The 21,906-nt window shown below is 36.9% G+C and overlaps 1 protein-coding gene across 1 annotated transcript in view; it reads right to left on the reverse strand.

Moving 5' to 3' along the window:
• Positions 1 to 3,239: 3,239 nt before the first annotated feature.
• Positions 3,240 to 21,906, reverse strand: part of LOC103921283 (mitogen-activated protein kinase kinase kinase MLK4) — a 28,141-nt gene continuing 9,474 nt past the window's right edge. Inside the window, exons 4-9 of the mRNA XM_009329227.1 lie at positions 13,914 to 14,154; positions 11,895 to 12,017; positions 8,442 to 8,592; positions 7,284 to 7,378; positions 4,727 to 5,512; positions 3,240 to 3,664 (exon numbers count right to left, since the gene is read on the reverse strand). Coding sequence (XP_009327502.1) covers positions 3,240 to 3,664; positions 4,727 to 5,512; positions 7,284 to 7,378; positions 8,442 to 8,592; positions 11,895 to 12,017; positions 13,914 to 14,154 — 1,821 coding nt within the window. The remainder of the gene's footprint in view (positions 3,665 to 4,726; positions 5,513 to 7,283; positions 7,379 to 8,441; positions 8,593 to 11,894; positions 12,018 to 13,913; positions 14,155 to 21,906) is intronic.

Here is a 21,906-nt window from a genome sequence, read left to right on the forward strand (position 1 = left end):
CCACCAACCCCCCCCCCCCAAACCCCACAACAGAAATGTTATTCCTTACCTGTATTCTTGATGCTGAATCAGATGCAGAATTGATTTATATCCACTGCTCTACCTCCTCTAAGATACCCAGCCAACATTGTAAAAGCATCAAAAGACATATTATGGTCACATGAAAGAAAGAACAAGCTTACACCATATGTTTCTGCCCACATCAATTGCAAGAAATTACAGGAACGTTCATGTTACTGTACTGGATAATTAATCTTAAAGTAACAATTACATTCTAATGTTCCAAGAACAGGCTGGCCATAGTCTATAGTTCCTGGTTATTCACCAGAGAACTCCTTTGTACATGTTAAGAAAGCATTAAAATATATTTTTCAAGAAAATTCAGGTCACTTTGCAATACAGTAGCTACAAAACATTTATTTTTTTAAATAAAAACATTTAAATCATCAGATTTTGTAAAACAGCATATCAAGTGTTCATCTTAATCTTTGTAGTGTAAGCACCTTCAGTTTTGTGCTAAAACAATCAACATAATTTATTATTTGGTCAGGCCATTAACCTACATTGAAATAAATATACTTTTAACCAAGACAGATCACTTAATGCATACCAGATTACCGTACCTTTATAGAAAGTTTCTCTGGTGACAAATGAAATACAGATGGTGAAACCACGATTGCAGTAATTTTTTCTTTTTCTCTTTTTAATTTCAGTGAAGACTGGCCTATAATTTTAAACTATAAAAACAATGATAAAGCACTACAGACTATAGCTTAAAAAACCCCTGCATCACATAAGAGAAATATTTGAGATGGCTTACCTAAACTGTCTCAGAATAAGAAGTGGAATACAAACTCCTAAATTAGTTACAATGCACTGGGCTGGTCATATCATATGTCCCACTGGAAATTATCCACTGAACAGGAATAGAAATCTTTGTTTAATTACAAGAGAGATAAGCCACTGATAAGTGAAAACAATATAGCTCACAAAGGGCTTTTTACGCCGATACTATTCATTACAAAACATAGGGTGCAAAATTCAACATTAAAATTATATAAACCTTAAAAGTACAGAACAGAACTTAACAGAAGCTTACAAGTCAAAATACTTCAGCACCTGAGATTTTCCTGTAGAAAGCCAAACAGAGATACTTTCTTCAGAAAACATGTAATACAATCAACTCCTTTTCTCTCGGTATTACATACGAATAATTGATCAAGAAAGAGTTGAAATTTACATAATGCTCCAAAATTCTAATTAAGCCTTGGAAGATAAATCTGCTATCAAGCTATACTTAAAATTTGATCCATGTGCATTACCTAACTGACTTTATTTTATGAAAACATTTTGTATTAAAACTGGAATAGACTTCATCTATTAAAGTGTTCTGATGAAATTAAGTTCAAAGAAAAGACAAAGAAAAATATGCAGCTTGAATCACGTTGGCAAAGAACTAAGAATACTGAAATAGAAACAGGTTTGAACAAAATGTAATAACAATAATCTGCTATGCAGGCATTTAGTTTTACAGACAACTAGTGGTTATGTCTTTACTTTTGGTAAACTAATACTTTAAGGAAATCCTTTTCTATTTTCACTTTGAGAGCTGGGAAGTTGCATTTTCTGTGTTCTGCTCTGTGTGATTAAGACTTCATGATTTTGTATGTACAATTATCTGTCATCCCCAAGGTAGCCACTGTACTGCATACCAGTCTCAGAACAGAAACTTTCTTTTTTAATCCCTTGGTTTTGAAGCCTTAAGCAATTGCATATTCTATTTAACAACTGAACTCCCAGACCCCAGAGCAAAGGAGAAGAAAACATTTAAAACAAAGGTATCAACAAAACAGTGTTCTGATGGAAACACAGTAGTTTTATTCTAACATTATCTAATTTTATTTATGAAGACTATTTAAATGTCAAATGATATGAAAATTAGGACTTCAAATACTGGAATATGAGGGATGTTCTTTTAATTCTAGAAATGCTTCCATCAGGGAAATCATACTGTACATTTGGTTTTATTTAATTACTTAGTGATACTGTAAAAAATTAAACTATCAGTGTTATCAAGATTAAACGTTCCTTCCCCCCCAGTTAACTACTTGGAATTTTCTGGAACCTTTCCATCAGTGAAAACCAGTCAAGCATATCTGTTTCTCTTCTTTAATTCCTAAATATGAATAGCTTGGCACTCAGTAGTAACTTTAGGAAGAAAAGCTGCAGAGATTATACTGAAAGATTTAATATTAAGTTATTGCAATTTTAAAATTTGAGTGCAGTAAAATGCACTGTTGGCTCACTTAAAACCAGTCATCCTTAAAACCCATCATCTTTCCTCAATACAAGGTGCAGCAGAGTTTAAAAAACAAGGCGGGCAAACCGCTCCACCACAAACAAAAAATCCCAAACCAAGAATATTGTTTTCAGTGCAAACACTGTAGTCTTCAAAAGGTTAAGAGTACAAATATTTACGTTCCAGTGTATCCTTACCTACAAGGAATGTTGCTTCACATTATAAAGTATGTCAAATACCTTTAATCCAATCGCAATACTAAAGTTTACCCTCTCAAATCGATATGGTGGCTGAAACCTAAGTGTTTATACAAGCTGTGTAACTTTCTGGAGAAACTAATGCACACAGTTGAAAGTTCTCACAAAAACCAAGGGCAAAGACTGCAAATTCAGCTGCTGGTCCTTAACCAATTTCAGTATCAAATGCCAAAAAGTAACCAGCTACTTAATAAGGAGTGAACAAAGCCTCCTGCACCAGCACCTTAAATCCCCTGCCCCCTTCCCTAATTCTACAGGCCACAGAGGCAAGCTGCAGACAACCGCTTCTCAGGCGAAACTCTTCTTGACGGAACACGACCTTACTGTATGTCATTCATTTTTTCAATGTGCAAAAATTAAACTTCTAGCAAAACCCCTCAAACCTAAAGAAAACTTCTGTGACACTGCAGAGGGAGGTGGGCATGTTACTTCAGTCATTCAAAATATGCTTATAAAGTTCACCTAGAATACTATTTTGCAGCATTGTGCTTTTAGTTACTAGCTGGGATTCCAAGGAACATTTGAAAAAGGCACCTACTACACTTTCTTAATTAGCTGCCCATTTTAATAATTTTGGTACTATTTGTCACAGTACATCAGAAAACAGCAGCACAAAGCATTAGATGGACAAAACTTTTATATTTGTTCCCCTTTAAAAAGCAAACATTTAAAATGAAAGGCACTCACGACAGAAACTCTCTCTCCAGTTCATATATAGATGGCCGACAAGTTTTGCTCTTCATTCTACATAAAGGCACAGTACAGTCTCTGTTTTGACCTTCCACATCAATATCAAGTAATGAGGGCATGTGGCAGTTAGTTCTTTTCTCCGTATCTGGCAAGAAGTTAACATCTGGATCTACACTGTCCTCTAAATATTCAGAGTCTTTAGAGTTTGGTTTAACAATACGTGGAATAATCTGCCATGCATCAATTTTACTTCTTAGAGAAGAAGGTCGAGGCCTTGATATAATATTGACAGCGCTTTGCTTTTCAGTTGAAACACCACTGTGATTGCTTCTTTGTTGAACAGACGGAGAGTGCAGAGTTCCAGTAACTGACAGAACTGGTAACGTGGAGACATCATTGGTTGAAGCAAATCCATTAGCTAGGGGAAAGGAAGGACCAAACAAAAAGAGACAATTTAAACCTTGTGACTTCTTGATTTCTTTGCCGTTTGTAAAACTGAGTTGCCATAAACACTAGTGGGTTTTCTTCCACCAGAAGAATTAAGAGGCTTATACATTTGTGGGGAATCTCCTAAGAGAGGACCAGCTGTGCTCAAATAACATTTTGCATCTATACTCTCTGCCAGAGGCCATAACAATTTATTTTTTATTGCTACAAAAGAGATATATAGAGAAAGTGTTAACCATCCAGTAACTGGATTAATATTAATACTGGAATAAAGCCCCACAAATTTGTCCAGTTATTATGAGTAATTACATATGCATAGAGCACCATGAAGAATATTACATTTAAGCCACCACAGAACACCAGTATTGAAATTTAGAACTTCTTTTCAAAAACTCATTAACCACAAACTTATCCATTTATATGGAAACCAGATTTAAAGACTTTTTTTCAGCTTAAATTTTTATCAACAGCTTAACTTAAGGATTCGTGGAACATGTGACATAGCTTCTAGGTCAAGCAAGCAAATCAAATCTTACCAGACTTGTTCTTCTTGAAGTTAATAAATGTGCAGTACTAAAATGATGCTCAATCACTCACCTATGCGGACTGTGAAACTATATTAAACAAGTGTACTCTCAGTCTCAGAAAGTCCACTACTACATAATGCATGCACCTGACAGAGTCTCAGTTTATTTCAGGCATAATGCTAATATTGTACATTTCACAAAAAGCAGGTTCTCGCCGACATGAAAAGACCAGGGAAACCTACTTTTGCAATACCTGTGAAAAATAGATATCACCTTAAAATGAACCACCTCTTCCCCTTAAATCTCCATACCCACACTCCTAACAGGATATTCCAAGTGGAGGTAGTTTATTCAGGGTTCAGCCAGAGGGCTTACCCACATACAGTTACGGCGGCTCAGCTAACACGTTAACAGTGTAACAAAAATCTTAGCAACTCATTAGTTTTCCTACATTTTCTGTTTCTACACTTAAAAATCCCCTACATTTTAAGTTCTTAATTACCCACCTGTGGCCTGAAAATTGTTCCCATCTGATAAGGTTCGTCTGTGACCCAACACACTTAACTTTGTCGAGGAATCATTTGGCACATTTTGAGATTCTTGTTTCAGACAAAGATTAAAAGGTTGATTTCTTAATCGTGTAGAAACTGTGTTAGGAGCCAGCGGTATCCTCTGTTCTCTCTTACTTTCAGAAGTTTCAGATGAAAAGTCATCAGTGGAACTACATGGACCACAGTCACCAAGCACAGTGCTTACAAATGCATCTTCACTGTCAGACTGAAGTAGGCATTTTGTGGAAATGGAGGGCATAGAGAGAAGATTCACAGTATTTGCAGCTGGATTTAGGGATGGAATACTTGTTTCCTCTTTCTTGGACTGCAGTCTCGTAGGGCTGGCACTCCTACGAAATTTTGAAGCACGCTGAAATATTCCATCACGCCGCTTCTTCTCATCTTTAGGCAAGAGTTCATCTGGACCCTGTGATTTGTTCAGCTCTCTGATATCTAAGCCCAGGGCAACAGATGCAAGGAGGACAGCACACCCATACAGCACTGAATCAGTCTTCTTTTTCTGCAGCGTCCTGCTCAGGCTGTTTGTAGGTGTCATTTGAGGAGTACTATTTGTAGAACTAGCAGAAGTTCCTTCTTCAAAGCTCTCATGTTCTACTGTACTGTCTCCCTGATCATCTTTCCAAAGAGGTAGACTAATATAGGCCTGATTTGGCAACTTAATTGGCTTTGGTCTTTTACTGTCCAAACCTTCAGGGAGAAGTTTCTTATCAGTACAGACACCTGTAAAACATTACAGCGTACTTTAAGATTGCAATTCAGCTGTTTTGCTATTGCATGTCTGCATATGTAGACCATTATTTCCTTTCACTTGCACAAGTATTAATCTTGAGGTATGCTGTACGCCCCCTTTAGATGCAGTCAGAAGCTCAGAGACTCACATTGTAAGATTCAGAAACACATCCTAAGCCTCTTCATGTTCTCTTGATAGTCTTTAAAATACCAGAAGTACCATTTTGCTACAATTTCATCTTTTTAGCAACTCAAAAGCAAACTCTATTAGAAGCAACTTGCAGATCAATCTTCCTGAGTATATAAATTAACTGTAAACAAATTATGTTTTCCACATCTGAAAGACTTTATTTTAAAAGAGGCATAATGTATCTCCCGAACTTTATGCACTCAACACAGCTGAAGAGCAGATATTGTCTTTGCATTTTCTGTGATATTTGAGGATTTGCAACACTTTGGTAGTGCTTTTCAAATAACACGGAAAATATTTCTGTGTATGGATTACAGTGAAGTAATTTACTATACATAAACTGCCAGATAAGATCTGGAACACATTCTTTAGAACACTTTCAATTAAGCCGTGTTCCAAAATCCAGTGAGTTACTAGAAAGTCTTCCAATTAATTCATTAGGCCACGGTGGTCTGGAGGAAAAAGTAAAATTTGACATCTCGCACCTAATGACAAATAAAATGGAAGGTATAATTTGACATACATGAGTTATTCTACTATAAACTACTGGATGCTACAGAATAAACACAGAAATATTTTAAATGCAAATATGTAAACTTGTATAATCTTCTCTGTATGTAGGGGTTTAGCAGTAAGCTAATAAATCTATAAAATTCCTATTTGCAAAGCCTTGATTTATACTCCTATCAGTATATACGAAGATGAAAAGCTCTTTTTCGTAGCGGAAAAAAAAGAAGCAGTGTCCAAGCAGCTTACCATTTCCTCTTCCAGCTGGCATAAATCTAGCCGCTGGTAGGGACACCAAGTTATATCACAGGTTTTTTTTCCTGACACTGGTAACTTAAATTTGCTCAGATAACAGAATCTGTAGTATAGAAGGTGTCTGCAAATTTGAAAATTATTATGAATATTGTATAGCCACAGCACATTATAGTAATGGACATAAAAAGCAACATACAGCTATTATGTTCCTGATCCTAAGAGGATTAAGTATGTTTTAACTTGTGATTTACCTGTAAATCCCAAAGTGTTGCCTAAAGAACTTTAAGATTTGGAATCTACATATTTTTTCTTGAAAATTTAGAGAGTCTCATTTAAAAAACAGGAAACTAATATCTGCCAATACATCAGGGCTTACAGGTTTTTAAACAGCTATGCATCTTTTTTAAACAACTATGCAGAGCCCACTAACAATAAAAGTCATTAATCATCATTTAAATGTCAAGACAATTACTGATTTAGATATTTCTTTTTAAAAGAAGCTAAAAAGTGATGACTGCAGTCCTCATATTCGGATCAGCCTGCAGCTCAAAAACATGGAAAAAATCTCTATGTGTTACTGCTCACACACCATGTATATTTCTTAGCTGCTAATGCTGGAAATGTGAAGATGTTAACACTTGCATTTTTTTTATAGATAGGTTTTTTGCACAGGAAAATGATTTGTAGCATGACTACTGTTCTAATAATCTGCATAATCCTTGAGGAATTCAAGCAATACAATTTATAACACTGGATGTAAACTTAATGCCATTATATGGCAACTTTCACTTTTTCAAAAATAGCTCTTACCTTGATCCACAAATAGTGAAGCTAAGGGAACACCCTTCTGATTTTTCATTAAAAGGGTTGACCAAGGGTTGCTGCCATCTGAAAGGGGTCTTACTCTGAAATAACAATAATTATTTTGATATTACAGAGGATACCACGCTTATGTACACTTTGACAGAAAATCACTAAAACATCTTTTTTTTGAAACTATAAATATGCAGTACATAACTTGAAAACAGTAAAGCTTTCCAAAGGTAAAAAAAAATTGTATATAATAGCACAGAGTCATATGATTACAAATTGATACATGCCTTATATCAGGTATTCCTTATAAGATGAAAATTTCAGGCCTAAAAAGAAAGCCAATGAAAGATGGGCCTTGACTACCTACTGAAGAACAAAAGTTGGTGAAAACCTGGACAACAGTTTCACTGTGTCAAAGAAATTATGTGGATATTGGAAATTTATTAAACATAGTGACTTTAAAACAAACAAAAATATCATAAAGCCAGTTTCAATAGATGGTCTGGAACCAACTACTGCCACAGGTAAATGAGTGGATGTCTCTACCAAGAAAAAAAAAGGTGCTATAAATAATTATATATACTAGAAGAGACAAGGAAAAGGATCTCTTGCTTCAGAAAAACTGCTAATCTCCAGTTTTGAGCAATCAGAAGAAATAATCTGAAAGTGAAGGTGTCCAACTGATTTTCAGAACCCTTCCACCCTGTGTTTGTTAATGTAAATGATGTTGCTGGTGTGAATCGTGCTTCATGTATGCCAAGTCAGTCAGTCTTATTTTCTCGTACTGGAAGTGCCCACGGGGGGCCATGCTTGCAGTTCCTCAAGTCAATCTGAGGAAGGGCAAGAAAGATAGATAGGCCATGAATGTCTGGTACGCATTAGTAGCTCAGCATCCCAGTACGTTCCAAGTCTCAAAAACCAGAGATAAAGGGTAATAGATAAGAGCCACTAAAACCTTAAGTTAAGTAAACGTTTTATCCTCAAGGCTATGTGGGAGAGCTACTCATTATTGATGTAATTCCTAAATTAATTAAAAGGTAGGACTGAGTTTTAGCTGTAACTAGAGACTGCAGAACTTCTCTCACTCACTACCTATGTTAGTGATTCAGTTACCAAGAACGCTTACTATTATCAAACAAAATGTAGTAGACATACTTGTCCTTACAATCTGCACGATCCTTTGTTTGAACTGAACTTGGTCCCCATGTACAACCTCTCTTTTTAAAACTTCTCTTCACATCTTCAAACTCTTCTTGCTGATAAGTTGTGTTCCTTCCCCAAGTTCTGTTGCTTTCATCTGAAGTTACTAGAAATTGGATTTAAAAACACAAACAAAAAAACCCCACACATAAATAGTATTTCTAAAACCAAAACATTTTGACAGAGTATTTTCTCCACTGCAAAACCATTTTGACCCAGTAACACAACGAGGAGTAGACAAAATCTGAGATTTTTCTCTTTTACAAAAACCACCACGCAAACTGCACTGATCCCAGAAGACGAGCAAGCAAGAAAAATAATTTATGAACTGACAAGAGACCCAAATTAAAGATAAAGCAGCAAAACAATCGTATTTTCCATGCTTCCTTTAACTGAGAACCTTATATTTAGGCAATTCAGACAAGTGAGTTAGACTGAGCACTTAAATTCCAATTAAGAAAATATATGCTGTGGAACACTTGGTATCAAATGAAAAGAATATTCCAATTGTGACAATGATTAATGTTTTCTTTCTCACTACACCAAAACAAATTATACTTTTAAAGTGTCTAACCTTCATTAAATGCTTAGTCTGTCACTGTCTCAACTGTTAAATTAAACAGAACCAGCACCTTTGAAACATAATGAAATCTTGCCTTTTTTCATAACCCCACTGGGAAGTTCATATTCACTTGTGATATCTACATCTTGCTGGTACACATATACACTGTTTCTTCGGCCATTAGTTGTGTGTGTATCTGTTTTGGGAATCACTGAGGAAAAATTAAGAGAATGTAGTAGAGATCTTAGTCAAGCTGATTTCAGAAACGGAACTGTTTCCCTTGTATTTTTATCTTTGGGTCATAAAGCCCAGATCTATAAAGGCACTAAGCATCTTTTGATAGAGGGTTTTCACTGTAGGGTTTAGAGGGTCCTCTTTCTAGGACCAGACCCAGGCAAGTAGATTTTTGTATACGACTGACTAACTGGACAAGTAACTTGCTATCAACTTAGCATGCTTACAGCTATGATGGAGAGACCTAAGAGAAAAAACAATGAAGCCAGCTATAACAGCATGATAAATGAGGTGGCATTTACACGCCTGGCACTGCACAGCACTCTCCTCCTGCCTCACCGTACACCTTCTCGCCAGCACAGCTTCCCCTGTAGTAGGGCACTCTACTTGCCTTCTTTACACTCCCCATTTTCAACTGTGTTTCAGGACCTATGGAATATATATCTTACTGGTTTTCTGCGTCCCTTTAAAACACCTTTCAAAATCAGCTGGATTTGTTTTAATAACAAGATTTACAATTAACTAGATTTTTATTAACTTAAAAAATTTTAGATTTGGAAGCCAGTCTCGCTCATGACAAAGTGAAGCAATCAAGTAACCAATTGTTAGATACGCCTGTTCAAATCACCTGTATTTGAGCAAGTCTTCTTGAAACAAAGACACTTTGAAGTTAAATCAAGATAAAACATTATTGTGGGAAAGAGAATTTATTTTGCACAGGTGCAGATGGGTGTGGAAGCTGAATTGTTTCAGCTAGATACTCCTGAGAGATCTGATAAGTTTCTAGGTAAAGCCTAGGGATCCAAACTCAGAAACAGAAGAGTACTTCTTTTAAAGGAGAGCCTTTATGTTGTCCTGTATGTTCTAGTCCTACAAATACAAATGCCTGCTGGAATAAAAAAAAAAAAAGGAAAGAAAAATACCCGGTGGCACTTAGCACACATGCAAGGAGTGGCACTGCTATAGCTTACATAAGGCTATGCATTTAAAGAAAAAAAAACCCTCAGGTTTTCAGAATCATGCCGATACCCGACATCTGCTTCATTTCCAAGCATTCCATACAGAGCAAGGAGAATCAAAGATAAAAGATAAAATGAGACAGTCTTGTTCATATGTAATTATGACATTTTACTAAGAAAAACCTTTCTTACCTTTCTGCAGTAAAAAAATAACTAACCAAAAAAGCCCACCACACTGTTTGAGGTTGGGAAACCATTATTACTGTGTCAGCTAACTTCTGAAAAGGACTTTATGTAATTTTCCTTCCATCTAAAATTTTCATTAAGTTAAGACAGGGTTTGCCCACCTCTCTCCTTTATCCACAACATATGGGTAGTAATGGTCTTCGCCCAGGGAACTATATCAGTTATGGTTCAAACAAATAATAAAGTTACTGCCAGAAAAGACACCACTTCTCCTTTAGACATTAATAATGAAAAAGATTTCATAAGGCAGAGGTATTCCAAAGGAGATGAGAGATCTGGTTTCTATCCAAACTTTAAACAACGTTTCAGGTTGGCTAAAAAAAAAAAACAAAAACCCCAAAAAACCCCAACTTGCTACAGAACAGTATGCAGAAAAAAAATCCCCATACATTTTGATTTCCCCTCCTCCTTATTTACATCTGATAAAGCCAGATTCCAAAGTAATTTCCTTCAGAGGTGACTACCCTTGCAAGAGAAGATAGTCACCATCCATAAGCAATCAGCTGGAACAGGTTACACTGATTTCATAGAGAGAGAGAGAAACCTGAGGCCTCATCTCACATAGCATTACACACTAAGTATGGACAATTAGACAATCTACTTTGCACAACAGATCAGACAGTACAAATGCAAGCACTGAATCCTGTAGGAACTGTTTTCTATCTATCATATAAATGCGGAAATGGTCAGATATAAATGATTGGTTTTCTTCCATATTCATGGTACCTCCATTACATGAGCGTGAACACAACTTCCATTGTCATCAGTATACATGGAATAATGTAGGCCTACAAGCGTACCCACAATTTTATTTTTGTTTCTTTCTCTTGTTTTCAAAAAAACCTAAAGCAAGCTCTCTTCTTTATTTTCTTCTGGTTTTGTATTTGCTTAAAGCTTGCTTCTCTTTTGACATAAGCAAGCTGGGTTGCTGGCTGATTCTTTGGGCTTTCCATCTCATATGACTCCCTTATTCTCTGAATCTTTCTTCCCCTCCGCCCCCCCTTTTTTTTGATAGTCCATAACTGACTTCCTTTATCAACTCCAATACCTAATAAAAACTTGTTTTCCATCTTACATGGGTTCTAAACATGATGCTTTGCCTTTTGCCATTATAAATTTTGATTCTTCATTGTTTTATCAGTTTACAAATGAGTTCCTGAAGTTATCAAGGAAAGATATGATTTAAAGCATTCACAATCATTTTGAATTACTGAAAATTAGTTAGCATTTTAGCAAGATTATCCCTCCCATCAAAGAACAAGTTACAAATGTTAGAACAAGTAAAGGGACCTGGAAATCAGACAGAAATCTGTCTGGAATCTGATACTACTACCAGTGTTTCAGTGAGTATATGGAAAAAACAGTCTCTATTGACCAAGTGAAGAAATAGAAATGGTGGAGACTTACACTGTATAGCTCGAAGACGAGGAATAATTGTGGGGCTACTTGATGGACTAGAGCTGTTACTGTTTAAACTCCTCCTCTTATCCAGATTGGGGGATGCCTGCACTGTTATTTTGTGCTGGAAATCTATAAGAGGGTAAAACAAATCAGTTTTAATGTTCTAAATAAAAAAAAAAAATCTTCATGAGATTATACTGCTGTACTTCTTAAAACAATTAAAGCTATATAAGGAATTAGACTTGACAGTGTAAGAGATGTTCATATTAAAAACACTGACAAACTAACCCTTAATGTAACAATTTAGATATTGAGTCAAACAGGCAGGATTTCACACCTTCACAGAGACTATATGATAGGTTTGCAGTAACATCAACAAAAGCAGGTAGGTCCAAGCGGACCCAAACTGAGACACATCCACATCACAAGCTGTTATTCAGTCATCTTGGTTGTCACAGAGGGAAAGAAAAAAATCTCAGTATTTCATCTCAAATCAATCAATACTCATGGCAATCAGATTTGCCTTATTTTTTTTAACATGTAATTCATATACAACATAAAAAGTAGCATTAACAAAGAAGTCACATCTATCAACACATCAAAAAAACAAGACACCAAACTACAGAATTACAAATATTTAGAGCAGTGTAGTAAAAAAAGAACAGCAACAAATATTGGCAAGTAGGAAAAAATTTTGTGAAATAAAATTTGACGATATCCTCCTCTCTAATCCCCTTCACCAGTGCAATGAGATTGTATGCTGTTCTTACAACAGAAATGTCTCAAGGACAAGGTCATCTGGATGATTCTTGACAACAAAGAGCTAAGTGGTATTCTGAGTAAAACTGTTTATTTTATCACTTTTTCAAGTTAAATATGAGCAGAGCTGGAAACAAAAGACGAAATATTTAGTTTAAGCTTGTGATCCAGCATAAACCAATCTAACATGCTTGTCCGGGAGGCTGTAGTGTGATTTTTATTTTATTTACTGTCATTATTATTTTTAAAGTAAGGAAAAATAAGCTTATTTCACTAGTGCTGAAACGGTACTCTAAGTATTACTGCCCTCTTTGTCTCTTTCCAACTACCAGACAGCTCTGATTTGGTCAGACCTGCGTTAGCGTGGCATTAAGTTCTTACTGGATTAGTAATAAACTGACAGACTTGACCTGGAAGCCACTAAAAGGACGCCCATCAACACCAGGATGCTGCTACCACTTTTGAAGGCTTTCCAACCATTGGCATAACCTTGAGTTTCCATAGTGCCACCTCGTGGCAACATTAAAAAGGCACCACTAAACCAGTCCCTGACACTAAAAAAACCCCAACTCTCTACAAACACACCTCCTTTGCAAAGGGGACACTTTAATGTGTTCATGGTGGAATTAAATGCTCTAACATTCAAATTATATCGCATTTGTATTCTGAAATAATATCTTCTGTTGCTATTACAGTGTTTTCTTGTAAGAAGTAAGGCACCAAGGACTGTAACTGCTGTGTTGTATTTTGCGATTGCAATAAGCATGCAATTTGGACCCACCACACCTGTACCTCCAGCCTTTACGAAGTGCTGTTCTTCTATTATGTATTTGCAAGTTTAGGGCAAACAGCACTAATATTTGATCATAGTAGAAACCTCTGGGATGTGATAAAAAAGTACTTTTCTATCTGCACAAAAAGAACGGTACCAAAAATCTGAATTTCAAACCAGTCTTAAATAATTTGGCTCCCATGCTAGTAACCTTTCCCTCCAGATACAATGGACTTGTAGCTGAATCAGGTGAAAGATTCTTCCAGCTGAAATGAGGACTACTCCACAAGAATGATATGTGAAAGTTGTTTTCTTAAAAAAGAAAGAAAGAAAAAAAAGGGCCATACAAGTCTTACTATATCCTTTTGCGCTGTTAGGGTAGAAGGACCTAGCAACGAATTAAAATAGTAGCCGATACTGAAAACATTACCCATGGAGCTGAAGCCTGCACATTTAATCCTAACGTATATGTGAACTTCAAAAAAACTGCAAACCTGAAGGCAAACTAATTCTGTGTCCATCTTTAAGTTTTAACCGGCTTCTTTTAAATTTGCCCTTCCTCTTCTTTACATTGGGTTTCTCTTGATTTAACTGGAATATCATGATATTCAGCTCACGCTCCAGTACATCGATCTCACGTTCTGCTAACTGTTGCTCACGGCGCTTAAGTAATTCTTCTTGAGATTTTTGCTGAAGAGCTGCTCTTGTCAACTCCTCTTCTCGTGATCGAAGCTCCTGAAGACAAGATTCACACAAGTGAAACTACACAATAATGTGAAGGTTGTATTAAAGGACATATAAAGCGTGCAGCAGGTTGTATTTCCTTATCTATTTTCATGAGGGACTATATACATGTAAAATGCACATACGACCTTCTGACACTCCTCCATTCTGCATAAGCCAAGATTCTGTATCTGGATGCAATCAAGCATTATACAGATTTCTTTTTAACCATTTAACTTGAGTCACTTTACTTAAGGTAGGTAAGCACTGGCAATGGGGACAACACATCGAATCAAAGATTACCAGCTTGCAGCCTAGCAGAAAATGTGCTCTAAGTACTTCACATCGAAGACTCTCTCAGCACGAGGGCTGCTCTTAGATAGCTCCTATGCACTAACATAAAATCAGTGACCTGGCAAATACACAAATGAATGCCTTTATCTTAAATTTTCTAACCTTTCCTGTTTTTCAGCCATGTATTAAGTAGCACTTTTCTATCTAGAAAAGCAATCAGTATTACACAGAATGAGGATTAGTGTAATAGGATAAACCAAGTCATAAGACAGAAGACAGCTGTTTCTTAATTAAAATCTAGCAGGTATCTGTATAACATCAAACAGCTACTAACCACTGAATTGCACCACAAAGACTCTCCAACCATGAATCCCATAGAATAGTTATTTTCCCTTTTTTCTTTTTTATTTTGGAGCAGGAGAAGCTTTAGCGAGGAAGCCAGTTAATTTTTCAGAGTAAATGAATCCCCAAGGCTAAACAGCTGTAAACCTACAATCTTAAAATAATCTTAATCTTCAGCTTCCAAAATCTGTTAAAATATATCTGAAATTTAAGTACACCTCCCTTCATAGTATGGGGCTGTCCTGTTATTATAAAAGAAGCAGACCTACCCAGAAGTGTTGTAGTCAGTACTGCTAATAAAAGACTACAGGAAAAGGAGAAGCTAAGATGTGACTGATACTGTATGTTTATCACTACATAATTTTTTTCATATTTACATATGATTGTGTAAATTCTACCTGGATAGAAATTAAAATTCAATTCAAAATAGAAAACCAGCATTTGAAATTAAGCTATGCTAAAAGTGCTGGATATTTAAGAAATTTATTCCTATTTAAAATTCATCCATTTTGTCACTGTACAATCTTATAATTGCGGTGGTGTTTTTTTTTCCCCAGAGCAGACTGCCTACTTCTGCTCATCAGTATCCAACAATGTTGTATGCCAGCACAATTTCTTATCACATACAGTAAAAGCAAAAAAACAAATTTTCTGCTCTTTTTAACTCCCACTTTGTCTTGAATAAATTATTTCCTGAACTATACTACTTTGGTGTTTTCAAATGAGGGGAAAAGACCCTCTCTGTTCTTGCCAAAAAGACTATGGATGTCAAATGACAGGTTAACACCGAAGTGAGAAGTATCTGTTCCTCAGAAAGATACTTGTTTTTTCTTTACAGCTATAGCATACACACACTGCTTACCATTGTTTTCAAATTTAATTGAAATGATTGACAAATTTCATATGGTTTGCTAATCTTGAGTGAGCTTGTTTCAATATAATATTTAAATTTTTTTTTTTTTTTTTTAATCCACTCTGCTTAACATACACAGTTTCATAAAAGGCAATTCTGCCTCTTGGAAATTCAAAGGAGCCTGTCTTCACACCAGCAAGTAAGGTTTTGGTTTTTTGTTTGGGTTTTTTTAAAGATATTTAATCACTCAATTTAGAGATTGCTGCAAATTCTCACTTTCCTCTTCCACCTGTCCAGTCAAAACTGGACAAACTAAAACAAGGGTTGGAAGCAGAAGCTGCAAGAATCCAAATTTACAATAAAGGTACTTTAGCATCTAAATAGATGTTTTTTACTGTATTAATACTGTAATAAAGATGTATTATGAGACACTGTTGATTATGCGTCTCGTGTTGTCTTCAAATCCAGATTCCATAAAGCTCAGTAACTAGGCAAAAATTGAGGGCCCGTATTGAAAAGGTTGACAGTCTAGAAAAAGTAATAGTGCTTCCTCACTGAGAGATTAAGTATTTACTCTTTTCCAAATAAACTAATTAAAAACAGACTTACTGCAATTAGTTATGCAATGTTTTTATACCACTCTACAATTAAAACACCCATTGTAAGGAAGCTATGAAAGAATTCTATATTTAAGTTGCTCAAGAACGTTTGTCAAAAGAAGATTGTGATCTTCTCTTGGAGTGGGCGTCACCATCACTCATTTACAGCCAGCCCTTGAGGAAATTCTTCCAGCTACAGAAGTTCCTCTTTTACAGGGCATGAGACTCCATGCAGGGTTTTGTATTATTATTATATAAATACTTCATAGACATTACTTTCCCCTAGTACCTGTCAGTAAAATTGATAATGTGCCAAATTAAATAAGCCTGCACATATGAAAACCTAGTCTAAGTCAAATTTACACACTTTCATTCTTAAACAGGTTTACCTAATTAGGGCAGATGCCTTTGGAGATGTATTTACTTTGGCATATGAGAAGTAAATTTCATTTTATCTTTTCCCCTCCCTAATTAAGCTTAACTGACTTTTACACCAAAAATATGACTCTTCTCCCAAAGCTTTGTGCCTACTTATTTAATCCTAAACTTGATTTATTCAGCTTTTTCTTCAATAGCAAATCTCATACTGGACTAATGCCTCCAGAAAATTAAAAAAAAAAAAAAACAAACAAAACCTGAATGGTAACGCCTGTTACAATTGCTCCCAGAGTAAAAAGGGGAAGATGGCTTGTTCAGCAGTTGCTGGAGGAGCAGAAAAGAGAATTATGCCCTATGGCAAGTTGTGGCAAGTAAACGCAGTGGCTGGTGACCCCATGGCAAGTAAAAAGGAAAGTCTCTACTCTCTGTAGAGGGACTATAATCCATCTGGAAAGGAAGAGATCTGACAACTAAAGAGGCACACAACCCAGCTCTAGCAACCTGTATGCCCACTGCAGGCAGGGCAGAGACTACACAGACAACACTTACCTAGTTCCATGAACCAAAATGGGAGAGGGAAAAGCAGGGGGTGGGAAAAAAGGCTGATAGGAAGTATGTAAGATTACTACGTAAGATGATACTGCAATCTTAGTGGTGATCATTAAATTCTGATACCACATATGCTGATATTACAGTAGATCCATAATGTCACACCCATCACCAGCCAATAGTCCACAAACAGCCATTTGTGACACTTGATGAGAAGTGAGGGACAAAGGCTACTGACAGTGACTTGCAAGGCAAGAGTTTAGTTTTTGCTTTTGTCAAGGTTACGTGACTGCGTCTTTTATAAAGATTTCTTCACAGGTCAGTGCATCTCAATTCTCTTCTTTCTCATCTATTACCACTTCATGAAAAATAACAACAAATATATACTGGGTAATAATTATACTGCAAGAAAGACCTGCAAAGGAGGAATCTGTTTCTACTAGAAGTATTTCTAACAGGGACTCAAGAGGACACACCTGGCCTATACCAACTGTTATCTTTGTCAAGTTGTCTAAAGGAAAATATAAACCTCTGGGCAATTAAAAACTAGTTCAAGTAAATAAAAGAGAGGGCAAAGAGAATTAACAGTAAGCGTTCATTTAGCACAAACATATAATGATATGAGACTATGGAAAGATGATCAGTGACATGAATCTGGATAATAAACAAGAGAAACTGGATTTGCTGATTCATGAATACAAGTTTGACCTAATCGATCTTATTAATACCTGGCAAGAAGATTTCCAAAACTGCAACACTGAAAGAGATCAATATTATTATTCTGGTTCAGGAAGAAGAGAGACAAAAGCACTGTTTCATTTTTTGAAAAGAAGCCACATAATACAGTCATGTAACAGGTTGAAAAGCTTTTCATTCCCATAGCTGAGGAGAACTTTCAGCAGCAGCTAAAAATATGCAGTGTTTATAAAGATTATCTAAGGGGTAAATAAACTCTGGTTTGTTTGTTAAATGATGCATTCAAATATCCAAGAAAAATGTAACACATTTTAAAAAGAGCCTACGTGCCACATTTACAGATCTACAACCTGTTTTCTTTAGGGAAACAGGTGTGGATATGTTTCTTTTTCAACCACCTGTACTTCCTAAATGAGCCATTCATATGATAACCCTCACCCACTACAATAAAATCACGCTTCCTATCAAACTTAACATTTCACTTCAACTGAAATACCTGTAGCTATAGTTTCAGCATACAGAACTGTTTATTGTTTTTGTTGAGGAAGAAAAAGGAAAAGCAATATTGTCTGAAATTTGAGAAAACCAGTATTCAAACCTTTTTTCTAAAGTAAGTTTGCTTACAAGACAGTTACAGGGCTATCTTAAAATAACTGTTGTCATGGTTTAACCTTAGCCAGCAACTGAGCACCACGCAGCCGCTCGCTCACTCCCCCAGCCCCGGTGGAATGGGGGAGAGAATTGGAAGAGTAAAAGTGAGAAAACTCATGGGTTGAGATAAAAACAGTTTAATAATTGAAATAGAATAAAGTAAAATAGTAATATTAATAACAACAGTAGAAGAATATACAAAGCAAGTGATGCACGATGCAATTGCTCACCACTTGCTGACCGATGCCTAGCCAGTCCCCATGCAGCAGTCGCTGCCCCCCGGCCAACTCCCCCCAGCTTATGTACTGAGCATGGCATCACATGGTATGGAATGTCCCTTTGGCCAGTTTGGGTCAGCTGTCCTGGCTATAGTCCCGCCCAGCTTCTTGTGCACCTCTTCACTGGCAGAGTATGGAAGGCTGAAAAGTCCTTGACTAGTGTAAGCGCTACTTAGCAACAACTAAACCATCGGTGTGTTATCAACATTATTCTCATCCTAAATCCAAAACCCAGCACCGTACCAGCTACTAGGAAGAAAATTAACTCTATCCCAGCTGAAACCAGGACAGGGGAGAACTGTCAGAGCTTCATAAAAATATGAATAGTCTAGAGAAAATTAATTCAGAATGATTGCTCACAATTTTTCATAAAACAAGAACTAGGAGAAACCCAATGAAACTGGGCAGCAGGTTTGAACAAGCAAAACCCCCTTATTTTTATGTATCAGAAGGTTACATTATAGAACCCATTGCCACAGGGTGTTTAGATGTCAGTAGTCTAAGACAAGCATTGGATGCTATTAAACAAATTCATAGAAAAGTGGTTTATTAAACTTGAAGATACAATGCCATTTACTGCTCAGGGAGCCCAAAACATGGATTGGAGGAAGACAGGAGAATGTAATGAGGTATGGTGTGCAATAAATTATATATATATATATAAAAAATTCTATACTGCTAGACTATTTATCTGAGATTTCATTAAAGGCAACTGTGAGGGTATGGGACCAGATGGAACTTTAGAATGATTTGCAATAATGTTAATATTATTTTTCCTAAGTTGATACAGTGCTATAGACAGTGATTCTACCTGTTGCATCTTCCCATTCATTACTGCTGAAATTAGTTTCTTCCTGCCACAGACCCTAATGTATTTCATCTCACATAAAGAGGTTCCACTCCTATACTGGAAGCACTCCCAACATATTTTTTAGTTAAACTATTGCTAGTGTCACTGTCCATACCTGGAATTTAATAAATGCCTAGCAGTGAAAGGGAAAAAGCAATTGTCCCTACTGTGAAATTGCACATTCCTGAATCCAATAAGGTGAAAGGTGTCAATTCATAGCTCCTGAGGCTGCAGCTTCAAAAACATTTCCTTTTTTTTTTAAAACAGATTAATTCTTGCTGGGGTCAGTTCCTTGACCCAGTTCATGGCCCAGCCACGTGGTCATTAGCATTGCTGCAAGGATGTTTGTAGAAATGCATGGCCAAGTCTAGAAGAAGAGGAAGACAAGCCATCATTTAAGGAGCAACCTCCACTTATATTGGTTGAAAAAGCTTTGAGAGGAAAACAGGAATATATAAGCAGAGTGATTTTTTTTTCTACACTGACCAGTAGGGAACCTGCACCTCTAATCATGTCATCATACAAAGGTAATAAGTAGGCAGACATAAAAGGCAATGCTTCCTGCTGCAGGAACGAAGGGGGAAGCGGCTGTTCTTTGGAAGGCAGAGTGTCATCTTCCTGCAAGATACAATGCTACGAGATAACACAGAGCATCACATGCGTTCTCCAAAGAATGTAGCCAGATGAACTCAGACAAGTACTGGCTCATATGGTTAGACTTTACTGCCCCAGCTAGCCCTAACCCATGCTTCTCCTAATGCACCTTAGTTGACACCACACTTGACATTTTGCCACTCAATTTATTCAAACAAGCACCTTTTAATCCAGTGCTTAAAAAGTTTGAATGAACAGCAATGAAAAACTGTTAGCTAATCAAAAAGGCTAGTTTGTCCCACACAGTGTTAATTAAGCATTCCTAAAGATCCAGTTCCAGCTTTCATTATGCCATGCTGACATTTAATGCTTTGGAATACACTGAGGAAAATTCTCTTTTTTCAAAACCCCTGCTGAAGCAGAGAGGGAAATTACCTTACTGCCATCTACTCTTACAATCTGCCAAGTAGGGCTGTAAAATAATAAATATAATGTAAAAAGATGCAAGCATTAGACCTTTGATCCCATGTATACACATCAATAAAATAACTGCAAAGCAAAGCAGGTGGGCAGCTGTACTTTCAGTTCTGAAACATCTAAAATACAGTAATTACCTCCCCTTGACACGCTGACGTACCTATCCGCCAAGCTGCTAGACATCCATCACTGAACAATATGCAACTGGTGCCTGTGTGGCAGATTGGACTTTGCCTGTCAGTTGGAGCTTTGCCTCTGATGGCATGCTCAGTCTGCATCACAGTGTCCTGCAAGGATGACTCCATAGAAATGTATGGCAGGAGCACAGACAGGCTTTCTGCCGTGGCCAGCAGTAACATCCTTTCAACGTCAGTGTATGAAAGTGCCTGCATTTACACAGCACACACTAAGTGGGGCTATCAAAGCTGCAATAACTTCTGTCATCATCTTGGCTCTGTTTTGTGTTCTTCCTCACAGACTTAAAGCAGGTCCACATACTATTCTGTACCTTATCAATAAAGAATGCATGCTTACATTCCTCACACTGAGGTAGCCAGTGGGATTAACCTTGACATCTGTTTCTACGCCAGTCAAAGAGCTAATTTTCCCCATTTCTCTTTACAGCACAGACCAGGGGTATGCTTCTTGATGCAAAAGTGGTTGGCAAACAACCCCCCAGCTTTGCATATTCATCTCACAGAAAGTTGCGCTCACTGAGCCCTTCTCCCAGTTCAGAGCCTGAGACAGGATGTGTCTCAGAGACCAAGCCTTAAGATGAATCCTTCAATTTACAAGACACAGCATTCCCTGAACTCTCACTACCCAAGAAGATGAGGAACCCAGAATAATGGAAAAGAGGGTGAGTCACTGTTTTTCCCCAGCCTAACTTTTACACCATGATACCTAAGCAGTAGGCAACTGGCCCAGTAAGGGGTTTGAGCGTGCCTCAGTCTTGGTACATTGGCCCCTTATAGACACTGGAAAGAGTAGCAGGTGCCCCAGGGACTGACTGAGAAGGACTAAAACCCCTTGCTTTGAAGAGAGTAAGTCTACACATGGTCACTGCAGATCGCCCTACTGAGCTAGAAGGCAGGCTAGGTCCTCAGATGCTGGAGGTCTAACTTGGTTCAGACTAAACACACTCCTGAGGAAAATGCCAGTTTTATTTATGCTGTAAACAGTGGCTGAAGTAATTCCTAAAAA

The sequence above is a fragment of the Pygoscelis adeliae genome, unplaced genomic scaffold, assembly GCF_000699105.1.
Source record: "Pygoscelis adeliae isolate BGI_AS28 unplaced genomic scaffold, ASM69910v1 Scaffold77, whole genome shotgun sequence".
Classification (NCBI taxonomy): domain Eukaryota; kingdom Metazoa; phylum Chordata; class Aves; order Sphenisciformes; family Spheniscidae; genus Pygoscelis; species Pygoscelis adeliae.